We start from the raw sequence: 27591 nt of genomic DNA, 5'->3' as shown, positions 1-27591 counted from the left end.
TGTTTATTGAAGTATCCAGGGCAGTAACACAAAAATTATTTTTTAAAGGAAACAGAAGGCAGAGGATAACAGGAGGTTAGTCTTTTTAATGAAGGGAAATAGGAACTGAAATGCAATTGGTTGGATCATTGTTTTGAAGGTAAATGTATAGAAAGCTTAAATTTGACCAATGGCTGCTTCCTAGTTACTATAAATTAAATTCTTTTTTGTCTAGTTTCCTAAACCAAGACATCTATAATTTGGTGATAGCACCACTCCCAAACTTTGACCTCAATATCAGGAACCACCTTAGTCTTTTAAAATTATGTATCTTCTAAAATAATTAGCCCAAAGTAGAAGCTTTTAATAAGTGAATTTTTCATTTAATTGTGTGAATTTCTTAATGTAAATTAGCAGCATGGTATAGCAACCAAGAAAACTAGTGTAATTACAGTTCTCATTAATTGAAACTTAATGTATAGAATAGGGATGAGTGGCATGTATTAGGAAGTATACTCACAAGCAGGAGCTATTCCAATGTGAGGAAATAAGGATTTATGGAAGAAATTGGGTATGTTTTTACTGTAAAGATGATTTAAGATGGGTGGGAGGGAGAGAGATATTTCACTTCACATATTTGAAGATCTATCTTGTGGAAGAGGAATTACACTTGTTCTGCTGTACTGGGCCCAAGAAGGCAAAAGTAGAAATGATAAGCAGAAGTTGCACTTCTTTTTTCTTTTCCAGTTGTGACTAGGCAATGGGGTTAAATGACTTGTCCAGGGTCACACAGCTAGTAAGTGTCAAGTGTCTGACACTGGATTTGAACTCAGGTCATCCTGACTCCAAGGCCTGTGCGCTATCCATTGCACCACCTAGCTGTCTCAGAAGTTGCTGATCTGGCTAGAGATAAAGAAAAGCTTTCTAACACTTAGAGCTGTCCAAAAAATGCAGTGAGCTGCTTAGAACAACCTTTTGTTTAGGTTTTGGTTGTTACAATGCTACTAAACTTAGAGGTTTTTTAAATTAGGTTTTTGGTTGTTTTTTTTACATACTGTTGACTTTGTTTCTCATCTTAGTCTATATGTTTCTTTCTTTCTTTTTTTTTCTTTTTGTTATAGCCTCGTTTGGACCAAACTAACCATTCAAATGACAATTCAGAACTGGCAGATTTAGATAAGTTGAGATATAGGCACTGCCTTACAACTCTTACTGTCCCAAGAAGATGTATAGGATTCGCAAGGAGGAGAATTGGCAGAGGTGGAAGGTAAACTATTTGTTTTCAATCTATTCAGGCAGTGAAAAATAAAGAAACTTTTTATAAAGCTCTTATAGTTAGTAATTAATCATATATTGTTTTTCAGGGTCATAATGGACCGGATATCCACAGAACACGACCCTGTCCTGAAACAGCTAGACCCAGAAATGCTGAATGGTTTTTCAAGCTCTTCCCAAACTGTAGACTTTTCTTCTAATTTCTCATGGACCAATGCTTCCAATAAACATTGTGAAAACAGACTGTCCCTTTCTGAAATACTAAGCAATATCAGATCATGTCGACTACAGTGTTTCCAGCCAAGGCTACTAAATTTACAGGACAGTGATAGTGAAGAATGTACCTCAAGGAAACCAGGGCAGACTGTGAACAATAAAAGAGTTTCTGCAGCATCTGTAGCTTTATTGAACACCAGCAGGAATGGCATATCAGGTAGGCTATCAATTTGTTAAGAATGTGAGTTGTGGAGCTTGAAGTATGTGCCTACAGTATTAGCATGATGATTCTTGTTGAAGGAATACACGCTCCAAACCAGTATTTAAAATATTTCTTTGCTTATTTTTCCATTTTCCTTTGTACCAAGAAAACTATTCATAGTAAGATATAGTTGTTGAATCCTACTTACTAGCAAAATGCTATTTTGATCCATGTTTTTCCTTTGTCTTTCACTGTTCAAATCAGATAAAAAAAATAAGCATATTGAGACCAATCATTTTAACTTATCCTATAAGCTATGATTTTAAAATGAATTGTGTGTTGAGTATGCTTCCCTGGTATAGTAGCATACAGTAGTGTCCAGGGGGGATCCATTATAGGAGAACCGACCATAGAGCCCGACACAACTAGGTACTTTTGACCTGTCTGTTGGGGTTCAGTTAACTTTTTATCATACTATATTGCTTAAATTTGTAAGCAGAATGTAGCTCCTTGTGAGTAACATAGAAATTATATTTTAATTCCCCCAAACTTGCATGCTTTTTTTTTAAATCTGCAAAAGATTGTAATTTTATTTGAAGTATTTTCTTTCCTTTGACCTAGTTTTGAATAGTGTTTTTTAATTTTGAGATGTTGCTCAGCTGTATGCTCTTTAGTTTTATTTTAATATTCGTGCTGTGTACATTGTAAATAACATGGCATCCAAAGACTACAAAAATGTAACTTGAATTTTGTTTCGTCTGTAGATAACCTCCTTATATGACATGTGTATGTGTAATTTATTAATATTCTTATGATATGTACATTGTAAATAATGTATGATATCCAGAGATTATAGTAGTTGTGGCTTGGCTTATACTGTGGGAATAATGCTCTGTTTCTGTGAAACATATATGTACCTGTATTTTTAAATTATTAACGTGATGGTGCATTTTAGTATGCAAAATTATATTAAACTGCTTGAAATTGACTTAAATCATTTTAGCTTGAAATTTGATCTCAGTAGGGTTCAATCATTTATCATTGAACTACTTACATTTAAAACTTGGTGTAGAAGTATTTCTTTTAAAATGTTCATGAAAAATTGAATTTTAGTAATTTTAAGTTGGCACATTATTCTTCAAATTAATTATTTCCCTCCTAAGTGAATATAGGGGGGGAAATGACATTATGGTACATGAAGTCCATTAATTAATAAAGTTTATGGCCAGTCCAAATTTTTTTAAACCCTCATGAATTATTCTTGTCTCACCTAAGGTTTGAATAAATACTTAGTGAATAATAAGATTCGGAAGCTGAAATAGGCATGCTTCATTTTATGATAAAAGATTGCCTTTGGTTTATACAATCTTGTTTTATAATACCTAAATATAGTAAGAAGGTATGATGTATTATTTTAACTACAGGTCAAATCTACTTTCATTGAATTCCAAGGGACTGTTATAATTTTCACAGTGCATCAAATGGTGTTTCGATATAACAGCACCATTAGCAGAGCTTAAAAAGCTTTGGTCATACAAGGATATTTAATATAATGAGGTTTGACCATTATTATAACTCTGTTTTGTAAAGAAATTATCCTATGCCAGAAAAATATAGCTTAATATTTTTTTCAGTACAATACAATTTACTATGGGAACATACTTTTAATACTGTTACCAGATATTTAGCAGTGTCCATTTCTAATAAATGTTAAACCTGCATAGCACTAACCTAGCAAATATTTATTAAATGTTTTCTATATACCAGTCAGTGTTAGAATACATAGGACAATAAGACAAGCTTCTTGGCGTTGTAGAGTTTACAGCCTAATTGAGAAAGAAATCTGGTGTAGTGGAAAATGATCAAGGGTTCTTGGTGCAGACTGCTTTCATCTGTTAGTTTTTTTACAAATAACAGTAATGTAAGATAGACTTGAATGTGCAATAAGATAAGTATAAAGTGCTACTATGCTATTTCAGAGGAAAAAGAGATTACTTGAGCTGTAGAAAAAGTAATATTTAGCTTTAAAGTTCTAAGATACTATTTAATTACATACCACCATGAATTGAGAATTATAAATGTCACATGTGTTTGTGTATATGTGTGTGCTTTTCAGGAGATTTAAATTCCAACAACTTTCTCAGCAGTTAATATTTATTTAAGTGAAAGAATGCATCATAGACTAATAGAGGTTTTATCTTTCCTGCTTGACAGACCAAGCATTCTTTTTCTTCTAGATGATATGTCCTATATCTTAAAAATAGTGTGATTTTGTGCTTCCCTCAAGAACTACAAAGCTAAAGTATACTACTGTGATTGCATGACATGATATAGCAAGTTATGTTTTTGTTAGGAGATTCAACTATAAGCTTTTTTGCCATCTACTATTCAGTAGAGTAAGTTATTTTTCCCCTTAACACAAATTGGCCAGGCAAAATGGTAAGTAAACTTTGGACTATGGAAAGTATATTGGACTAGGAGTCAGAAGACACCCCCCTCCCCCCGTTATAATTTCTAGCTCAAGCACTTAATCTTCTCTGAGAATTAGTTTCCTTAGCTCTAAAGTTATGGTAATACTAGGCAGAAGAGACAGCCTTCTATAGGGAATGGAGCACTGGAATCATTCAGAAGACCTAGGTCTGAATGTCAGTGCTGACAGGAGAGCCATTAACTGTGAGCAAGTAGTTTAACTTCTATGAGTTTCAGTGCCCTCATCCAGAAAATGATGAGTGTAATACTTCCATTATATTCCTTATAGAGTTATTGTGAAGAAAGCATTTTATAAGCCTTAACATAGGACACTGTTAATTATTAATCATAAATATGAAACATTGTGTAAGTGTATGTAGTATAGATCAGTAAGGTACTGGAAGTTTTTCTGGAACCATCTTTGTACTATGGTCATAGATATATTAGAGCTAGAATGAAATTTAGAGATCAATTAGTCCAACCCTTTCATTTTATAGGTAAAAAAACTGAGAAGTGACTTATTACACAGTGACTCAGTGGCAAAGACAAGTAGAATCCAGGTTTCCTGGCTGTCAGTCCCATGTTTTTTTCACATTACATAGTCTCTAGAAAGGATAGCTAGGCTCTCTTTTTGCTTTTTTTTTTTTGGCTAGGCAATAAGTGACTTGCCCAGGTCACACAGCTAGTAAGTATTGAGTGTCTGAGGGCAGATTTGAACTCAGGTCCTCTTGACTCCAGAGGTGGTACTCTATCCACTGTGCCACGTAGCTGCCTCTGCTTGTTTGCTTTTGTTTTGATGTTGTGTTGTGTTGTGTTGTTATGTTATATTGTTCAGAGAGTTCAATGATTCTTAAATTTTTTCTCCTTGATCTATTTTCTAGGTCAGTTGTTTTGCTTTATATGCCTTACATTTTCTTCTAGTTTTTCAGTCTTTTGATTTTGTTTTAATGTTTCTTTTTGCTACATAAGCATACTTGGCTTCTGTTTGGTCCATTTCAATTTTCAAGGAGCTTATTGCTTGGACGAGGTTCTGTACTTCTGCCAAGCTGTTAATTCTCTTTCTAATTCTTACTTCCATAGCTCTCGTTTCTTTTCCAATTTTTTCCTCTAGTGTTCTTATGTAATTTATAAAAAGTTTTTAAATTCTTGGGAATTCTAGTTGAATTTGTGACCAAGCTGTGTTTTTCTTTGAGGCTTTACTTTAGGTGTTTTGCAGTCATTCTCTTCTAAGTTTCTGTCTTAAGTGTCCTTGTCACTAAAATAGTTTTTTTTTTTTTAATGTGGAATTCTTTATTTGTTTGCTCATTGTTCCAGCTTACTTCCTGACTTCAGACTTCATGTGAAGCCTAAACTCTGAGTACTTCTGGAAGGAAGGTCTAGGCTAATCTTGTCATTGCTTTTTTTGGGTATTGAGTTGTGTTTTTCCAAGACCTCAGCAACAACTCAGCTCAGGCTGGGGACCTGCAAGCCCCCAGTGCCCCTGAAATGGTCTGATTCAGGGCAAAGTATGATCATCTTCCCTTCACCCACCTTCCCACCCCACTTTCCACTGCATAATTTTGACCTGAGTTTGAGTCTAAGCAATAATAAACTGCTGTCGGACTCAACCTCTGTCAGCCACATAGAAAGCTCTGCTGGTTCAGAAAGACAGATCTGTAGGCTCCCTGTGGTCTGGGATTCCTACCCTGGTTTTTCCTCTGTAGGATTCAGGCTGATCTAGAAGCTGGAACTGAGACTGCATTCTGCTCTTGGGGTCTGAGCCACACAGCTGCTGCTTGCTTCTGAATTTCTGGTACACACCTCAAGGCTCTTTATCCTGTAATGACTCTGTGGGCACAGGTCCCATTCTCAAACTGCTCTGAATCTTTGACCCAGGACTGGCGTAGTGGGTGACAAAGCTGCCAGATGATACCTATTCCTGTTGTATGGGCACTGGGACCTCCTTTTGGATATGGTGCACTGCCTTCTTCCCTCTTTGCTGCAGTGTTCCGTGCATAGTGCTCCCAGCCAGACCCCATCTCCAGTGTTCATAGATGTCTTTGTATACCAACCTAGGCTGCAAAAATGACTCACTATTTAAATGGGTAAGGAGCAGCGGGGGAACTGGGCAGAATTTTTATTACTAAGTACAACAATCTAGAGGCTCTCAGTGAACCAACATTCCATTTATTTTTGGTATGAAAAAACAGTGCAAAACCAGTTTGTTTTCTAGTTCTCTTGCTCCAGTTACTTTTGATTATTAGTTGAACTCTGGTCTATATCTGTAACAGATATATCACAATTTCTTTTTAAGGAATCAGCAACCTTCAATGTGAATTGGCCTTCACATTAGCTCAGTAATTTTTTTGGCCTTGCTCTTGACACTGAACCAGAAGGTTTGAAATTGAGCCAGACAATGCAATCTTATTCATGACAGGAAAGAGGCCTTACCCTTGTGACCATATTTTAATGAAAAAATAAAATTGTAAACACTCCATAGAGAACAGAAAACTGGTATCAGTTAGCATAGCCATTACTTTTTAAGTATAAGTCCAACTAACACTAAGTATTCTGTGATAATGACAAGCCTGGTAAATCCAGAGAAAAAAAAAGACAATGATTAGTATAATAGGATCATAGTTTTTTAAATTGGAAAGGGATCTTACCAGTCATCTCATAACTCTAACCACCTTATTTTGCAGACAAAGAAACTGAACCCCAGAGAATTTCTGTTTTGTCCAGATTCACACAGGCAGCAAGTAGCATAGCTAGTATTTGAACCCAAGTTCTCTAACTTCAACACACTTTGCACTATACTACACTATCCTCCCTCTCTCCATGTTATATCTGTTTCAACATTAGGAAAGTCTGTACTATACAATGATGCCTATTATTAAACTGGTAAACTTGAACTAGACTTGGGGTAGGGAACCTGTGGCCTTCAAGGTCCTTGAGTGTGGCCTTTTGACTAAGTACAAGTTTTATAGAACAAATCCTTTTATTAAGGGGATTTGTTCTGTGAAGTTTGGATTCAGTCCAGGAGCTACACTTGGGCCATATAGGGCCTCGAGGCTGCAGGTTCTCCATCCCTGAACTAGACCAAGAGTTCTTAATATGGAGTTCACAAACCTTTTTTTTTTTTTTTTTTTTTTTTTGAATAACTGTTGTTCATTTGTGTCCCAACTTTTTATAACCCTGTGGACCATTATTGTCCATGGGGTTTTCTTAGCAAAGATGCTGGAGTGGTTTGCCATTTCCTTCTCTAGTAAATCAAGGCAAACTGGTTAAGTGGCTTGCCTGGGGTCACACAGCTAGTAAGTTTCTGAGGGCAGATCTGAACGCAGGTCTTCCTGACTTCAGACCCTGTGTTCTATCCACTGAGCCCACTAGCTGCCCCTTTCAGTTAACAGTATTTCAATATAATTAATTTCTTTTGTATTTCCTTTCCCTATGTATTTTAATTTATGCATTTAAAACATTATTCTGAGAAGGATTCCATATGTTTCAACAGAGTGCCAAAAGGGTCCATGATACAAAAAAGGTTAAGAACAACTGGTCTAGACTGAGTTAGTTTAAAACTGACTAAAGGAATACAAAGTCCTTTTTTAGTGGAACATGTTCAGTCCCAGAGCCAGTAAGTATTTGCATTTAAACCAAGCTTAGTCTTGGAAATGCTTTTTTCTTTTTTGTTTGTTTGTTCTAAATATATCTTTCAGCTAGATGACGAAGGGGTATCTAAGGCTTGAAGGCTTTGGAGAATGGGCTCAGAATATCAAATGATTTTGGCAAATACGAATAAAATTTAGTATAAAGTACATTTAAGGTAGAGAAAACATTCCTATGATATTGGCATATAAAAAGATAGATTTTTTTTTGTAGTCAATGAAAAGAAATATTTCCTGACAGTTAACTGCTAAAAGAAGTATCAAGGGAGGTATAAAATCAACCTTCTCTGGGAGAGGATGATCTTTTAAAAATAGGATAAATTTTCATACAGAATAGCTATTTCCAGGTTTTTAATTTCAAAAATTTTAGGACAATCTATGGGAAAATGTCATTCATTGAAAATTGAGTACTTAAACTCTTAGCATGAAAATTAGGAACAGAAGATCTTTCTGCCCTTTCTGCCTTGGATTTGGGAGAAATTATTTAAATTTCTTTAGTACAAGTAAAAAAAAAAGTACCTTCTTGAGGTATTGTGAGAAAAGAAATGGACTTTTAAAAAAATAAATAGAATGAAGTATTACATACTCTGTAAGTGACCTGGGGTGGTAATACCCTTTTGTTAGTTTTGGGTTATAGTTTGAATCATGAAAGAAATCATAAGATCACAGATTTAAAGCTGGAAGGGATCTCTGACCTTTTCCCATGAAGTGTATAAATGTAGATTTAATATTGTTTCAGAAGTATAGCAGCTTTCCAGTATTTAATTAAATTGATTGATCCATGCCATGAACATCTATGGGAATGTTTTTTGCATTTTGCTTAGTATAGGGTCTGATGTGTTTAAGATGGATATGTCTTCAGTGCAATATCCCAAGCAAATTCTTAGATACAGAATGGGGGGGAAAACTTTTCCATTTTAATTGGCAGTTTTTTGGCTAGAAGCTGCTGCTTCTGTAAAATCTCAATATGTAATTTCACTTACCAAAACGGGTAATCATGACAGTAGTTTAAAGTAGGAAGAAAACAAAATAGAATTGCTTCATTATTTCTGTGATATCAAACTGATTAAAGGCCTCAGACGTAACCTATGTCACTTTTTTAGTTTCTCCCATAGGGATTTTTTTCTCTTTATGCCATGGGGTGGAAGTCATATAATTTCAATTTTGATTTTAACACGAAACATACAAGTGGTTTCATGTTGGTAACAAAAGCAAAACTGCTTACATTAGTAAAACTTTGCAAAGCAATAGTGTAAACATGTTAACATGATCAAGCAGCCAACATCCAAATTTGAATGTCTTTTTGGTATTTGTGTTTCTTAATAATCACTTAGTGCCTTTACACTTTCCTCATCAGACCAGTAGTTAGTAATTCAGTTGCTGTGACATCCATACAAATGCTAGTGAATTAGAGTTTTAGTACTCAAATATCTAATGAACATATTTTACTTTTATAGTCTTTAAGCCATGCCCAGCGAAATAAATCTGACTAAAAGAAAATAGAAATACTATGGCACATGGCATAAATTTCCCTGGGGGAAAAAACTAACAAAAGAATGTCCATTGAAAAGAGCAGCCATGATCTTAAGACAGTGACCATTTGCATGCTGCCTGATAAGGAGTTATTTTAGCATGGGGAACAACCATGGTGTAGTGGAAGGAACATTGGATTTGAAGCTTGAATCTTCTGTTAACTACATAAACTTTCTTGGACAAGTCATATCCTTGTGGCATCTTGATTTCCTTACCTGTGAAATGAAGGAATTGGACTAGACAATCTCTGAGGTTCTAGCTCATTCTGAAACTTGTTATCCTGTAATGGGCAATATCTAAAGACCAAGAAACTTTAAAGGAATCATTCTGTAATGGTAGGAGTGGAGAACATTTTCAACTATTGCTCCCGTAGTAGGAAAAAGTATCAAAAAATACTTTAAAAAAAATAGTAGTAAATTTCTGCATAAAAATCCAACTCTAAGTCCTATGATCTTAATGAATTAGTGATTACTAACCATTTGAAAGTTTTCCCTCATTTTTCCTACCATAGGATGATGAATTAATGAATTAATTTAATAGGATAATGAATTAACTGTTATTAATCATTGTTTCTTATCAATTATAATACTAATAGTTCATCTTTATAGTATTTAAGATTCACAAAGTACTTTTACCTATATTATTTTATTTGCTCTTCACCACAACCCCATGGGGTACAATGCTCTTCTTTTCCTTTTTTTATAGATGAGGAAACTGAATGAAGTTCAAGGGGTAGGATGATTTGCCTAGAATAACATAGCTAGCAAGTATCTGAGGAGAGATTTCAGCAATTTTTCCTTAAAAGTGAAAGACAGCATGGTATAAAGGATAGAGAGCTAGCCTCAAAGTTAAGAAGATCTTGGTATAATTCTTACTTCTAATACATGCTGATTTTATGACTGGGCAAGTCACTTAGCTTCTTGGCTGACCTAGGCAACACCCTAAGACCTCAAAGTTAAAGAACAGGTGCTGAAATGCATAGGTAAAGGGAGTTTTCTCACCAGAAGGTCCCTACACAAATGAAATCATAGATCCACCTCTTCCCCACTTCAGGGAAAAAAAAAACTTTTAGTAATTTTTTAGTGAAAAATTACTTTCAGTAATAAAATTTGGGGAAAGTAATAATACAGCAGCCCAAGTAGATAGATCCCTAGTTCAAGAAAAGTCAGATTTCAGAGATAGCCTGAAACCAATTTCAGTTTTTATATATGTAGAATCTATGATTATTTGGATAGAGGTTAGAGTTCATTTTTCTATCCTCTTTCCAAATTAGCAAAGTTTTACTATACTCCCATTTTTAGAAGATGGAAACAGAAGAAAATTCTATTGATATCCTAATTTATTTCCTTCTCCTTAAAAAAATTCTATTAAAATATAAATCTTAAATATAAAAGTGTATTTTTGCATTCCTTCTTCCTTAGATTTAAAGTTATTCATTGAATGTACATTCCATTTCCTACTTACTTTATTCAAGCCTCAGAAGAAGATTTGTTACAAGGTAGACAAACTATTCTTTCTCACTTTTTTAGTGACAACTTAGAGCATGTTTGTGGAAAGACCTAATAAGCATTATATTTAGGGGAATGCATATTGACACACTTGCAAATATACTTCTTGAAAATTGTATTAGATTCCTTTCTAGACCTTGGTTTTGTATATTGTTTTTCAATTTAACTTAAAAGTTTACTTTTTATATCATGTATATTTATCTATTTCTCAAACCTTTTCCCACAAGTTCATGGAAGTTTATATGTACTTGAAATTTCCATTTGATTTAGAAGGTCCTGGATTTAAAATTTTTAAAAGTCTTATTTTTGTTGTAGTTTTAAAGTTTTTATCTTAATACTTGCATTGATTCCAGAAAAGGAAGATATGAAGAATTCATTTTGTTGATAGTTCATAAAGATGACTGATGTGTTACAGAAATAGTGGATATTAAATCTTTATAGTGAGTATTGTAATCTCGGATTGCTGAGTTTTTAAAAAAATAGAAAATGTTACCTGAAAGTTGTTTTCCCATCATCTTTCAATAAAAATTCTGTTGAGAATGTTCTGGAATAGCATTGTAGGTTTCTAGAGATGTGATAACATTAAAGAAAGATTCAACTGAATCTGAGGCTAGATTTTCTCAATCTGCCCTTTAGAATAGCGTTGACCCAGATCTGGAGCCTATAGAACTCACGGAATGGAAAAGCCTATGTTTTTAATGAAAATGGAGACCAAGACTCATAACTTTTGCTTTGTGCTGCTATTGCTCATTCTTATAATAGATGGATTATGACAGTGGTAGATATAGGAACAATTGGCAAACATTCAGGATGTACTTGCCTGAGTTGAGTAGATAGTAATCTATATAGTTGATTGTGTTGATCATTTGTCACTTTTCATTTATTGTCGTGTTTTTTCATTTATCTTTTCATTATATACACATATATAGATACATACACATATATTTATACACACATGCACACACACATATATATTATACACATGCATACAAAGATGTATGTATGTATGTATGTATGTATGTCATTTTACCAACTATACAGCTTCAGTGAAGGCTTGCTTTTCTTTGTCTCCCCCTTGGTACTTCATATAGTGCCGTGTACATAGTGTTAGCAAATACTCATTTTTTGATTGCAAGTCAAAGAGTAAGGAGGAGGAAGGAAGGAATAAAAAAAGAAAAAGTGAAACAAAAATTTCAGTATCATATATATATGGAAAATATTTTTATAAAATTCAGTGTTTAATCATGTGCTTTTGGGGCAGATTTTGTCATAAGTTTGTGGGGTCTAGTCATTTTAAAAATGAGGGTGTTAAATGGGTGTTCAGTCTTGTATAGTACAAAAGACAATGGACAGAGTCTTAGGTGAGGAGGGCGGGCAGGATTTTGGTCCCAGCTCTGTTCCTAACTAGCTGTATGACCTTGGGCAAGTAATTTAACTTCTGTGTACCTAGTTTTCCCTCATTCTTTTTCTAAAAGAATCTATATATATTCTTGTGTTTTAATTATTAGTGAATGGGCATTAAGTACATACAATTTGCACATTTTCTTCCAGGAAGTTTTGCTTGGTTTGAGTTTCCAGGAAGTGGTCCCTCAAACAAAAATCTTGAGAATTTTATTTGAAGAAGGTGATTTTTTTTGTTTTTGATTTAGGCCCACTAGCCTTTCTTATATCTCATTTTGTAGCTGTAAGATGTTTGATCAAGCAGTGGATTGGATTTTCACTTTTTTTTTTGTTTCTTGTGTGAATTATTGATTTAGGTCTGATTACTTTTATTCATTGAGCTTGTGAGTGTGAGTTAATTTGGATAGCCATGGTATCCGAGTACTTTGTCAATAAATGCTGTCTATTTTCTGTTAGTATTTGGGAAGCCAAATTTGCACCATTTAAATTTCTTATATGGCTTTATTTTTATCATTGAAGGTATAGTTTATTTGTTGTTTCATTGCCCTTGGTTAAACAGGGAATTTAGAATGGCAGCATGGAGTAGTGGATATAAGATCTTTCTAAGGCAGATTAGAAAGGCTTAGGTTAAAATCTTACTTCTGATGCTGGCTGTGTGAGCACAGGTTATTTGCCTGTTAAATGTTCTTGGCAAATCTCAAAAAACTCTTTAAGTTGAAGATGAGTTGCTGATCTGCCTGGGTTTATAGTTTCTGCACAAGAAGCTCACTGCACTGATGAAATCATAGCTCTTAACCAAAAAAGGAGGGTGGGGTGGGGGGGAGCATAGTGGTTTTATTGGATGTTAGAAGTATAGCAAGTTACTTACAGAATATAGAATTAACTACTAACCTCAAAAGGTAAAAACTACATTATAGAGTTGTAATTCAGTAACCATTTAGCAAGCACCTGACATAATAGTCACTGGGGATGATACATAGAAGAATACAGCACTATTCCTGCCCTCATGGAGTTTGCAGTCTAGTAGTTATGAAACAGTAAGTATAATTACAGCTAGGAAGTTTGTTATTAAGCTTCATTATGATCCTTGAACAAGCTTTTTTTCAAAATAAGCTTTTAACTATGTTCTCTGTATATGTTTATTATAAATCTCATTATGAAGGTTTAGTATCATTTCACTTTTTTACTCTGATTTTTGATTATTTTATGAGAATGTTTTTAAAATTACCTCTTATGGTATACTTATTTCTGAAATTAATGTCTCTTACACAGTAACGGGGGGTATCACAGAGGAGCAGTTTCAGACACATCAACAGCAATTGGTTCAAATGCAAAGGCAGCAACTTGCTCAGCTTCAGCAGAAACAGCAATCTCAGCATTCCTCACAACAGACACATCCAAAAGCACAGGTAAATCATTCTATGACTTTTCCTTTTTGTCTAAGTTTTTACTTCTGTTTAGCATAAAGACTACCATGATACTGCTGCTGTAGGATTTAGAAGGGTCATTAAATTTCCTTTCAACTAATCTGTATGTTTTGAAAAAAGTAAATTTCCTTAACTTATTCTTGAAATTTAGAATGTTTCATTGAGTCAGATAATATTTTTAATGCTTTCATGATGAGGAAAAAAACTCTAAGAATAGATTCTAAAGATGATAGGATAGAGTATAACTGAAAATATCCAAAAATAGAACTTTTCTGATGTATTTTATTATTTTCTAATAATTAGTTAAACAAACACTATGTTGTTATGCTCATTTTAAGTGAAAGATTTTTATGCCTTAATTCAATAATTCCAAAGGAACCAACCAGTCACTTCACTCTGTTTTGCTGCCTTTTTGTCTGTCATTATACCCCTGGAGGAATGAGCAGTCCTTTGCAAAAAAGAATCTACTCTTGCCAGAAATTAGGGTCTTTAGTAAGTCATAGACATGACTATATACCTATATAGTAGGGACAAAAATAAGAATACTGGGACTGTTTTTCCCTCATATGCCTCAAATTTGAAATCACTGTGATGTTTTAATGTAAGTAATACATATGGGTTTTATTAAGTTTTTTTATCTGTATATTGAAATAAAATTGCTCAAATTTCATCTTCACTTTATCATTACTTTGGTCAATATTCCAAGATAATTATACAGATTAATTTGATTATGAACTTTGGCCATCAGTGAAAATAAAATGGTTATAATGCATTTCTAAACATCTTGAGTCTAGACCTCTTTCAGCTGTATACTATCATGAACTTGGATCCAGATCTTTTGGTTGACAAACCTGGTAGGATCTACCCATACAAACTATGGTTTTCAGACAGCACCAGTTTCTATCTTATCTGGGGAATCCTAGATCCAAAGCTGAAAAGGACCTCACAGGCCACTTCCTCCTCATTTTATTGATAAGAAAACTTTGTCCCAGGGAGTGTAAGTGATGTAACCAAGGTCACACAGATAGTAGGTATCATAAGGAATTGGAATTTGAACCCAGGTCCTTGGTTCAAGAGCAAAAGCTCTTTCCACTATATGGGCTGTTACTTCCTTCAGTGATCTTCATATAATGTGGACTGTTGACTGGAGTTTCAGTATTTTCTTAAAAGGACTTGTGTTATTCCATAAAGTATTTGTACTGGCTCTTGGGTCCTAAGTCCAGTAACCTGAGAATTTCAAGGGATCCCAGAATCTAGATGTTTTCATTTATGATTTTGAAATGGTCCCAGAGGGGAAGGTGACAGCCTTTTAGGGCCATACCATTCTTCAGTGTGCTTTGGAAGTCACAAGGAGAGAATTAAGAATTTAACTTTGTTCATTTTGTAGGGCTCAAGCACCTCTGACTGTATGTCTAAAACACTTGACTCAGCCAGCGCCCACTTTGCTGCATCTGCAGTGGTCAGTGCACCAGTTCCAACTCGCAGTGAGGTGACCAAGGAACAGAGCACTAGCCACAGTAATATAAATGGTGTTGTCCAGCCTTCAGGTAAGGCTGACGTTTCAAGTGGTCTTCACTGGAAGAACTTAGGGTCATAGATCCAGAGCTCAGAAACAGAGAGGATAAATGACTTGCCAAGTAAAGTGGCACACCTGGGATTCAGACTTATGTCCTATGACCCTGTGTTCAACACCTTTTCCACTGTACCACGCTGCCAGTCATGTTATTCACGAAGTTAGAGTTTGATTTCCTCTTTGTTAATGTCCTGTGACATTTATGGCAATAGAATAGAGAAGATTCTAATATTAAAACTTAATTCACATAGATATTTTAAAAAATAAATCTTATAGTTGGCATAATTTATAATTTTTCCACTTTCATACATGTTATAATTAATGGTCAGTAATTGACTAGTGTCCAAAAGTTAACTAAAAGATTTAACACAATTTGAAAGATTATACTCTCCTGCCTCTTAGTGATGTGAGTTTAGTTTATCAACCTAGGAAAAATATAGTCACAAAATTGAAATACTTCAATTGGGTATTTTCTGGGGCTTAGGTTTATATCTGTGGGAGGGAGATAATGGGATAGACGAGAATGTCAGTAGCTTGGTATTCTAGATGGAAGGAAAGAAAATTATAGCTTCCTTTCTTCTTTTTTTCCCCCTAGAACTCAAATTTAACCTAATCCCTTCTGTACACTATTCTTCATTCCTCCTAGTTTCTTGACAATCTCATCACCTTTTATCTAACCAATTGTGCTTATATATACTATGTCAACACTGCATTACGCTTGGTGTAATAAATGTCAAGCGTATCAGCCACAATTGAAGAGAGATATTTAGAGAGGTGAAATCAGTGCTAAACCTCCAGTCTTTGAATATATAAATATCTGTATACAGTGGCTCACCTTCACCCTGATCAATATTGATATGGAAGCCTGGCTGCCTTTCCCATCTGCTGTGGGTCTTCAGAGACTATTATTTTTGCATCCATCACCCTTTAAATACGCTGTCTATCTGCTAGGACACCAAAATTTTTTCCTGTTTATTTGATGAAATTCCTTATTCCAGATTATATATCCATATTGGTACCTATGCCAGATCTTCCATGAACAGTAATAAAATGCAAACTGTCATTTCCATCTGCCTCAGCCTCCAAAATGTGCTCTCAACTTCTAGAATTTACATACCACTTGTTCTGATTTACCAGAATACTGAGGGCAACTGGAAGCTGTGTCTTCCATGGTTTTCTTCAGTGAGTTTTAGGTTTGTGGAAGGTGAGTGTATTTCATGTAGCAAGGATGTTTATTTACTTTAGAAGTAACATAGCAATGAAAGGTAGTAATGAAGAGAATAAAGAGGTCAGATGTGGGCATAAACAGTTTGGGTGATTAGGTTAGTTCTGTATAATTTAAAACATTTTGTCCGCCTGCCTAAGTTAGAAAAATTGGGTATAGAGGCCATTTGAAAAGTGGTGGGTGACAGTGTTAAGAAGGATTGAGCAGGAGTAATTTTGGGTGAGTCTACAGTAGTTAAGAATGACTACGATTCCTTGGCAAGCATTTAGTACCAGTATATGAAAGGAATATGACTTAAAAGCAGGCCACTTAATGGGCAGGCTATTATTGTCTTATTTAATTTTGTTCCTTATTCAGTCTTAGATGGCTGTTCATTATATATGGGTTAATTCCCCCTCTCTGTTTTTGTCAAAATACCCCTAAAATAGGGGGTACATTGCTTCATCTAATTATAATTGCCCATTTTCAACAGAATGTGAATTTCCCACAATATCCATTTCTTTTTTTGTATGCTCCATCTAGATAATGAAAATGAAAAGATGGTAAAATTCTAAATATAATTTGCTAGTTTTCAGAGCCTCACTATAGAAATGATAAATTTTTCATTTCCTGTTTTTTAAAAAATTCACATTTTCGTTAATAAAAATATTGATTTTTTTCAATCCTAGTAAAATATTTGCTAGCATAAATATTTGTTTTGTTATAGTTTAGTTTTAAATAACTTCATTCACCTTTTCACCAGATGACCTTTCTTTCCTTCCTAGGAACCTCTAAAACTCTGTACTCCACCAATATGGCTTTATCATCCAGCCCAGGGATTTCAACTGTACAACTTGTAAGGACAGTTGGCCACACCACCACAAACCACTTAATCCCAGCATTGTGCACAAGCAGTCCTCAGACACTTCCCATGAACAATTCCTGCCTGACAAATGCAGTGCACCTCAACAATGTCAGTGTTGTTTCTCCAGTCAATGTGCATATCAATACAAGGACTTCAGCACCATCGCCAACAGCCTTAAAACTTGCCACAGTTGCTGCCAGTATGGACAGAGTGCCAAAGGTGACTCCTAGTAGTGCCATCAGCAGCATAGCAAGGTATGTGTCAATGTCTAGAACAGAGTAAAATAGCAGAGTTTTAAGGGATTGTCTAAATTCTATATTCCAGTCCTCTCATTATACAGATAAGGAAACTGGGTGCAGAAAAGTTAAGTGACTTGTATAAGGACACTCAGCCTGTAAGTGGCAGAATCATACTCGTAAACCCAGGTTTCCTGGTTCTTGGTTCATTGCTCTTTCCAATATATTACATTGGTTTAAATAGAATAAAACAAAAATGCTTGTGGACTACTTGTAATTTGTTTAAAATGAATGGGTTATGCAATTTCTAAGCTCCAAACAGAAATGTGAACAGGATAGCAGATTCATATGTATATCCATGATGTTCATAATGAATTCTCCCCTATTCTTCCCACATCGTCAGATATCTTCCTCCACTGTGTCTTTCACCCTTAACATGAAGAAGTAACCCTTTTTTCCAAGTCCAGTATTTTACATGCACCCATAATCCCATCCTGTCTTAACCTTACTATCATTCACACTCTCTCTAATCTTCAGTGTCTCTTTGTCTCCTACTGGCTCCATTCCTGCTGCATACAGATGCACTCATGTTTCCGTCATCCTTAAAAAAAACCCAGGATCCCCACTAGCTATCAATCTATGTTTCTCCACTTTTATTGGCTAAACATGAGAAAGCCATCTAACACTTGGTCTTTTCACTTCCTCTTTTCTGATGTGCTTGCTTCTAAATACTCTCCAGTCTGGCTTCCAATCTCATCACCGAATGGAAACTCTCTCTAAAGTTGCCAATCATCTCTTCATTGCCAAATCTATGGCATTGTTTCATAGTTTGTCATTCTGGACCTCTCTGCAGCATCTGACATTTGACTACTCTCTTTTTGCTAATACCTTATTTCTGAGTTTTTAGAGCACTTTACCTTTTTGGTTCTCCTTCCTGACTGACCATCCTTATTCTCTTCAGCAGGCTTATCATTATCCATCTTCTAACCTTTAACTGTAGATATGTCCCCAAGGCTCAGTCCTCAAACCTCTCTCTCTGTCTCTCTCTCTCTCTCTCTCTCTGTCTCTCTGTCTCTCTTTCTCTCTCTCTCTGTCTCTCTCTCTCTCTCTCTCTCTCTGTCTCTGTCTCTCTGAGCTCATATCTTTTCCCCTAAACCTTTTCCTCTTCTGAACTTTTCTAATTATGTAGATAGCACCACCATCTTAAGTCAACCAGGTTTACAACCTCAGAACAATCTTCTAGTTCAAACTATCCTTCATCCTTCCTCACCCCACATTTCCAGTCTTGTTGTGTCCTCTTCTCCTCCTCTTTGTTCCCTCCTTTCCCCCTTTTCCTCCTTCCCTTTTCTTCTCCTCACTTCCTCCCCCTTCCCATCTCCTATGTAGTCAACAACGTAATATTCCTAAAGCACTGGTCTCATCATCTTACTGCTGTGCATAGTAAACTCCAATGGCTCTCTGTTAACCTCTAAGATCAGATGCAAACTCCTCTATTTTGCATTTGAAGCCCATCATATTCTATTTCCAGTCTACTCTTCTAGCATATTAGACATTATTTTCTTTCATTTCTTTCCTTTGGTCTAACAAATTGGCCTTATTTGTTTTTCCATCTCTTTGCACAGCAACTTGCATATAGTATGCACTCATTAAATATTTATTAAATTGATGAATGGGAAACTTTAGAGGATAGCCAGGTGGCTAGACAAGGATGCCATATTTAATAGATTGACAAGTATATAGTCATGCATGCTAATTTTTAGAAGACTCTTAAGTAAATCTATGTGTCATTCTATGCATAATGTTTCTGGGACATGTCTTGACCACAGAATTTATTTCAGAAGACCTTTTGATTACCTCATGTGTTACATATTGAAATTGTTCATGTCATCAGCTTTGTCAAAGATACTATTTTGACGAAGTAAACAGTATAGTCAAGTTATGAGCAGATTAAAAGGATTTCTTCAGTGAAAAGAAATATACTTTGTTTTTTCTAGTCTAGTTATGTCAGTACTTGATTTTGAATTTTGTTTTTCATATGTTCAGAATTAGTGCTCATATAAAGGTTTCTCAGGACATAAGCAATGTTAACATATTTAAAACACTAATATTTATATTATCATTATTCTTGTTTCAGAGAGAACCATGAACCAGAAAGATTGGGTTTAAATGGAATAGCGGAAACAACAGTAGCTATGGAAGTGACATAACCTCCAACTGGTGGCGCTGACCTGTGCTGATGGTGTGTAGTAATTTCTTTTCCAAATGAATGCAAAATACAATGCTCTGTGGATCACAGAGAACTAAAATGGACCTATTGAACTATCAGTATATCGTATATTAAATCGATATATAATGTACATTTTGTAAAATTGGGAAAATCACTACCTTGTAAAATAGTTTATTTGTATCATCAATATTATTTCTGTTACTTGAATAGTAGATATTCATCATCATGCTTTTGCACTTGAATTTGCAACTGAATGGATTTAAAAAAATAATTCTTTAATGGGATCATGAGCATGAAATGGGATCCTGCATCACTTGTTTTAACTATTTATTTTGCCATGTTTACATTTTGTATCTTGTACAAATAAATCAAACTTTGTGTCTAAAAAGTTAAAGATTCATAGCTAGGAAATGAAATTCTTGTAATTTTTTTCTAAAGGAACTGTAAAGTTTTCACTTGGTTCATTTTGTTTCACTATTTGACTAGATGGACTTTTTGGTAAATACTTTAGTGGCATTTCACTGTCAAATATGAAGTTCAAGGCAAAATAGTATTTTCTATTACTGTGCAGGGGAAAGGGATGGATCGATACATGCAAATTTAATGTAGTAACTCACTTTTCCATATATTTTGAATGTATATTTCTATTTATAATACCAGTTTATAAAAAATAATTACACAGAAAAAAACTGACTAGGAAAAATTATGCATCTAGCACATATAAACTGTGCAGATAAGAAAATTTTTCAACTGATTACATTTTATCTGAAGACTACATATTTTAACGGCTTTAAAACTGTAACACACCACATAAAGAATATTTTACCAGGTATGTATTGCATTATATCATTGCAATAATTATTGGATGTGTAGATATCGAGCCATCCCAGGTGGTGGGAGGGGGGAGGGTTGTGGCAAGATTGTCTTTTCAATTTCGGAGAATTTTCCTGTGGCTACAAGGCAAGTAACGGGTTGGAAAAAGTCTGACTGTAAGTGTGGGACACCTTCGTAGTATAGTGTTTTAGTGACTTTTTTTATACGGTTCTTGTAAATTAGATATGTGTAGTGGTGTTTCAGAATGTTTGTTTATGCACTAGTTCAGACAACTTTCCCTGTTACTTGTTCTTGATAAGTGAAAACTGCAGGGAAATAAAAATACATATCAAAACATGAACATGTTGCATATGTTTATTTCAAAATGAAACAGTATAAATGGAAATTTAAGAAAGATAATAGCACTTAGCAGCACTTTTCATTTTCACAGTGCTTTTCAAGCATTAACAAAGAAAATTATAAGCCTATCATTGGGCATTATGGTTTTCCTGATAATACAGTATAAGCTACCTTTGAGATGGAAAGATCTTAAGTATTTTACAGAATGTAATTAATTTGCAGTATAATAGAAATTGGAAATCGCAAATGAGCCTCTTTATGAATAAAAGTTTAGTGTAGAGTTACTTTATAAGGGTTTTTTTGTCACATGAGGGGGGAATATAACTACTTTTAATGAGAAACTATGAAAACTACATTTTAAACTTACATCAATGATTTTATACTCTACAGTTTTATCTACAGTCCTGGGAATTGTGAATGGTTGTGTCAGTTGAATTAACAGGCCAAGATTTTAGAACAGCAGGTGAAATTTCTGTTGAGAGTGATTTTAATTGGGTCCTAAATTTGTATAACAATTTATTGGCAAAAAAATAGAGAAAAAAATAAATTGAATTTCCTCCATCAATTTGACCTGATAAGATCCATACTCTTTTCTGCCATTTTACACATAATTCTTTTGAGTTCTAGTTGCTGATTTCATAATGGGAACAACTTTGGTTTAGTATGTCCTGTGACTAATTTTCTGCTTTCAGTGAAAGTGTCTCAATTGTTGCTAAGGAATATGACAACTATATAGTATAGATTGATGAAAAAGGTTTTTTTTCCCCTCGTTCAAATAAAGTAAGAAGGTAATTTGCCTTGGACAATATACATAATTCTACTAAAATGAAGAGACTGCCAGTATTTAAAAGATTAAAGTACTTTTTGGGGATGTTACCAGATCTACAATGTATCAGTTACTTCTATTATTTCTGTACTACTTCAAAAGATCCATGTTTTCACCTGTGTGGCCATTTCCTCCATTGATACAGATTACATTCTCTCTATTCCTTAGTAGGAGGTCTTCATGAGTTACTGTGGTGAAAGGAAATCTACCTAGTGTCCAGGATTTCTGATCTAACCAAGCTGATTCTCAGGTGATGGCTATCTGGGCCTGGCATGAAGTACTTGGTGGCATTTAGATAGAACGTACCAGAGTGTAGGTCCCCTTGCAAAAACCTTTGAGAAACCAGGGTTGTCACTATACTGTCATGAGACCTTCGTGGAGAATTGAACACCAATACCATTTTCATTCCTTTAAAACAAAGCAGCAAGGTAAGCTTTTCTAATTAGAGAAGATTGATGGGCAGTATTTTTGTTTGGTACATACATAGAGTATCTTTCAAAACTAATCAAATGATGGATTCTTTTTCCATTTTGAGATAATGAAATGTGGTAGTTGGTGCAGTGCAGTAACTACATTTTAAAATAGTATACAATTGCCCCTTCTACATCGAGGGGGTTAGGGAAACAGTGCCCCAGTATTCTAGTAAATCCACATAAAATTTTTTGGCCCTCCTTTCGTCCAGAGAAGGGAGAAGAAATCTGATTTTTTTTCTTTTTCTTTTATGGGATGTTTAAAATTGTAAAATTTGGGTTATGCATTTCTGAATTTCTAAATTTTTTCTATGTTGTCTGCTAGTCTTTGCATGTTGTCTGCAGCTTCTGTGAAACTCCCCAGAAAATTCCCATTTAATATCTTATGCTGACTTGGAATACATTGAAACCGTGGGGATGTGGAAGGTATAACTGTATTATTATCTGTTAATTTTCTAACTCGTATCAGAATTTCTCACAGTAAATGCTCTGCTACTTTAAGCCCTCAGAATGAGTCTTTTTTTTTTTTTTTTTGTGAGGTGATTGGGGTTAAGTGACTTGCCCAGAGTCACACAGCTAGTGAATGTTATGTGTCTGAGGCCGAATTTGAACTCGGGTCCTCCTGACTCCAGGGCCCGGGCTCTATTCACTGCGCCACCTAGCTGCCTCTAGAATGAGTCATTTTCAGCAGTCAAGTTTTCTTACAGCAGAAAGCTGTAAATCCTGGAACTTTATAATTTTGCCATTTGGGGAAACTTTTATAAAATGTGCTTGTGTTTCCTTTTTTATTTAAAAACAATACAGTTCATAACCTAACCTTTCCTTGAGTCATTATGAACATTAGTTATCATGTTATGCTATAGGTGTAACTGAAGATGACAGTGTAGATGGTATAGAACAAAAGGCTAAATGGGTAGTGATCCTAGAAGTGACTCTAAAACTTGAGTTCTCCAAAAAAGTTTTTGATGTCAGTTTCCTTGGTTATTTTTCTCTTTTCATATAGGTGAAATGAAGCATATACAGCTTTGCATGACTAATTAGGATATGTAACATACCTGCCTTTCAACACAGTTAATAACAACTTTCTCCTAAGTGACATTTTATTCCTTTAGAAAATCACTCTACTCTTCATTGTTGTGATCAGTGTCTTTAATCCATCAGCAACATTAGAAGTGACTTCCTCTATCGCTAACAAAGTAGACTGAAGGTGCTTCCTCATCATTTTGTACTCATTCTCTTATATCACTTACTAGTTTTTTGATAAAGTATGACATAGTCCCCTGACCATTTCAGGAATTTGGTAGGTTTATTCTAAGGATAGTCTTCATCACCAGATGCAATTTCTGTAAATGACACCAGTCCACAATTTTTTCTTAAGTTTTCTTTAATGTTTAGTTTTGAACAGAAACCTAGGCAGAAGCAATTTGTAAGATGCCATAACTAAGTACTAACATAATAAATCAACTATCATGAAATATCTTCCATAATATTATTCATATTATTACATCATTCAATTATACCATCATCAGTTGAATCAGTGAGGTAACATTGGGTTAAAAAAATATTACAAGACACTAAACTTGTTTCCACAGCTTAAGCTCTACAGTTATTTAACAATATGAATAGCTATGCCGTCCTCCAGGTGATCCTGTGGTTCAGAAACACCATTTTACTGCAGGTACAAAAAATAGAAGCAGTCTGAAAAAAGTTTCTTTATCCATGCCTTAGATTGTGTTCTGTAAGCAGCAAAAACCTTTAGGTTGATTTCCAGTTTTACCTGAAGGGAGCCTGTATCCAGCATTCAATATCTAGTTTTAGAGCTGGAAGGTACCTTGGAGGCCATTTAATCCAAGTTTCCATTTTATAGATGAAGAAACATACTCAAAAGAGGCTTAGTGACTTCCAGGGTCATACAGGAAGAACTAGGATTCAGACCACTGGTCTTCCAACTCCAAATCCATGTTCCTTTTAATTATGCCATGCTGTCTTTTGAAAATCAATCAGCTTGTCCTTGTTCTGCTTAAGCCCAGAGAGAGGATTCTCTGACACTTTTCTAAGTAGAAATTGAAAAGCATTGCCAAAATTGGCAAATTCCAAAGAATTAGACAATTCTGGAGATAGACTATGCTCATAAATGAATACTGGAAAAAAAGTCTTCTAGCTTCATTGTTTTCTGATTTTTTCACCAGCCATGTGTATTCTTCTAAAGCTTTGTTTCATTTTGAAATTCTGTGGTCACTCTTTCAAAAAATATACACTGATTAGTCTACCCCATTTGCTTATTTTTTTTTAAAAAAAACTGTCTTCTCAACTGGCATTGGGCCAGAAACAAGGAAACCCTCTGATATTTTCACTGAGAGGCAGTTACACGAAAACATGGTATAGGTGCTATAATTTATGTAGGTATATAATGCTAAATTTACACTGATATTATACTTTAAGTTTGAAAGGCACTTTCATCACAATAACTCTATGAGAAATATTTTTATTCCATTTTACAGACAGGAAAATTGAGACTGTGACTTGCCTATGATGTCATGACCTAGGAAGTTTCTGAGGTCAGATTAACCCTAGGTCCAGGGTTATGTTGGAGCCAGCTCTAATTCTCAGGCAGATTGTTAAACTTTCTGAGCATTAACACCTCATAAATCAGCATTGGTTACAACCTGGCCTTAATTTATTGTTTTGTTGATTATCCAGAGTTACAATGTTAATAATGTACATGAAACTTAAAAGTGTGTGTGCATACATTCCTCCCTTCCCTGCTCCTCTTCCCCCCAGCCAGGTTGCTAAATATTTACTCTGTATAGCTCTATGACCATTGCTTGAGCTCAACAGGAGTACAGTAGAAAGCTTAATGAATGAACAATAATAATAATAATAGCTTGCATTTACATAATACTTTAAGGTTTACAAAGTACTTTACATCCATTAACTCATTTGAGCCTCACAACACCCATCGCCACCCTGCCCTTTATTGTCCAACATTCTCCCTTTTTAATGAGTTTTTCAGATAGGAAATTATCTTTTAAGCCATGCAAATTTCATTTCAACCAAAATTTATTAAACACCTGTTCATACATTATGTGAACTTCACATTTTGCACATAAAATCTTGGTTATGATGAAAGCTAAAATCAAACTAAGTCCCATGTCACCTTAGTGGCCCATAAAAGTAATGCCTCACTAACATGGTTTTTAGCAACAAAATAATCCAATACAATGAATGGTTTCTTCAGGCCTGATTAAAAGATTTTTAAGGAAAAAAAGAACTAACAAACTAAATTGATAATGTCCTCTTCCCCTAATGTTTCTCATTTGCTAATTCATTAAGTACATTTGAACTACAGATAATAATAGTTGACATGTTATTGTAGGAGCCTTTCACTTTCACCCCTTTTAGTATGAGGAAGATGGGTCCAAAAATCAGCATTTTGTCTAAATTAAGCAAGTTGACTTCATATTAAAAGTGAAAATTTTATTTTCCAGACTTAAGAGTTGTTAAAATCTAAAGTAGTTTATGGTATTAAAGTGTTCCTCTTTAGAAAATTATTTATAAGAACCTTTTAAAAATATTTAACTTTTGTCATATTACAATCCTTAAAATCCATTCTTACAACATTTTATTGCGCAAATGATAATGAGTAAATAATGAGAAAACAGACATTTTTTAACCAAAATTTTCTGTCCACATTGTAAGGGGCTATTAGCCTTCTATTGAAAAGTAAGAAAACTTTGGAATAAAGTTTCTTTCTGATGGATATAACATTTATTATCAATGATTGTTTTTAAAATTCTTGTTACTCCTGTACCTGTTGACCTAGAGATTTCACATTATATTCCAAGGAAGTCATTAACAAAAAGAAGACTCCATATAATAAAATATTTGTAGAGAGACTTTTTGTGATAGCAAAGATCTAAAAACATTTTGTCATTCAGTCATTTTCAGTTGTGTTCAACTCTTTGTGATCCCAGTTAGGGTTTTCTTGGCAGAGGTAGTTTGCCATTTCCTTCTCCAGCTCATTTTATAGTGGAGGTAACTGAGGCCAACAGGGTAAAGTGACTTGCCCAGGGTTACACAGCTATTAAGTGTCTGAGGCTGGATTTGAACTCAGGAAAATGAGTCTTCCTGACTCGGGTCCCATTATTCTATCAGCTGTGCCACCTAGCTACCATCACTTGCAGAATGGCCAAACAATTTGTGGTACGTGAATGTAATGTAATATAACTGTATTATAAGAAACAGTGAATGAGACAAATAGAGAAAAGCATGGAAAGACTTAAATGAACTGATGCAAAGTGAAGTAAGCAGAACCAGGAAAACAAATATGCTCAGTAACTACAGAAATGTAAATGGAAAGAACAACTACAAAATGATTTTTTAAAAAAAGAATGGCAAAATTATAAAAAAAAACAAGTTTGATCCTAAAAAAAAAGTATGAGAAAACACCTACCTGCTTCACCCTTGCAGAGGTAGGGGAAAGTTATCCCCAGGTGTGGAACATTGCGTATAATGTCAGATTTTTTAAAATGTATTGATCAATTTTACTGGGTTTTTTTTTTTCTCATTGCTAAAAACATTCTTTGTTTTAAGGGATGGCTCTTTGAGAGGGGTAAGGGAAGGGATGCAGGGGGAAATCTAGATGATGTAAAAAAAAAGATATCAATAAAATCTATTTTTTAAAAATTCAGTGTCTATGACAGATCATTGTTTCCTATCTGCATTTTATTTTGGGGTTACCACTTTATTGGAAGCAATTTTTCCATAGCTGTCAGGAACCTAGGAAAGTATTCAGTAGAATCGTCTATTTAAACTATCATTGGAGATAAGGTTCTCGCTCTCTCCCGTAACAGCCAGCTCAATGCTCTGTTATTAACTATGCTATGATTAACTTGCCAAACAACAATTGTAGCAAATAGTTTATGGTGCACACCCGTTCAGTATCAGATATGGTTAATTTTTTCTCTTAATTATTCTGGTTCTGAGTACTTTAAAGAAGTAGTCTCACAAATGAGGAATGATTTCTAGATTTGAATTTTGGCACTTTAGGCAATTTTTTTATAAGAATATTTTTTAGTGTTTTCTTCATCTGCTCTGTTCACCTGTAATTCCATTAATTTTTGTTTTTATTAGTTTTCAGATAAACCCTGGTTCTGCCTAAATTAAGGGGAGGAAAGAGAGAGAATTCTTGCATACTCAAGTACAGTGTTTTACAAATTACTTGGAACAAAAAATAATTTTTATTTGACTTCATTTTATCACTGTGAATGTGCTTCCACTGACACTAGTTAGACCAGACTGTTGTAACCTTGACCAGATACAACAAGATTAATCTGATTTCCCTTTTAGTTGATTTTCTGGTA

The 27591-nt window shown here is 34.6% G+C and overlaps 1 protein-coding gene across 1 annotated transcript in view; it reads left to right on the top strand.

The window, feature by feature from the left end:
• EPC2 (enhancer of polycomb homolog 2) overlaps positions 1 to 20933 on the top strand; it is a 178572-nt gene extending 157639 nt beyond the window's left edge. Inside the window, exons 9-14 of the mRNA XM_027835591.1 lie at positions 1101 to 1246; positions 1344 to 1687; positions 13500 to 13636; positions 15042 to 15201; positions 17217 to 17550; positions 19667 to 20933. Coding sequence (XP_027691392.1) covers positions 1101 to 1246; positions 1344 to 1687; positions 13500 to 13636; positions 15042 to 15201; positions 17217 to 17550; positions 19667 to 19739 — 1194 coding nt within the window. The 3' untranslated portion in view covers positions 19740 to 20933. The remainder of the gene's footprint in view (positions 1 to 1100; positions 1247 to 1343; positions 1688 to 13499; positions 13637 to 15041; positions 15202 to 17216; positions 17551 to 19666) is intronic.
• Positions 20934 to 27591: the final 6658 nt, after the last annotated feature.

This window comes from Vombatus ursinus, unplaced genomic scaffold (genome assembly GCF_900497805.2).
Source record: "Vombatus ursinus unplaced genomic scaffold, bare-nosed wombat genome assembly UNPS02014816.1, whole genome shotgun sequence".
Lineage (NCBI taxonomy): Eukaryota > Metazoa > Chordata > Mammalia > Diprotodontia > Vombatidae > Vombatus > Vombatus ursinus.
The sequence above is the reverse complement of the archived record's forward strand: the minus strand, read 5'-3'. Positions and strand labels throughout refer to the sequence as shown.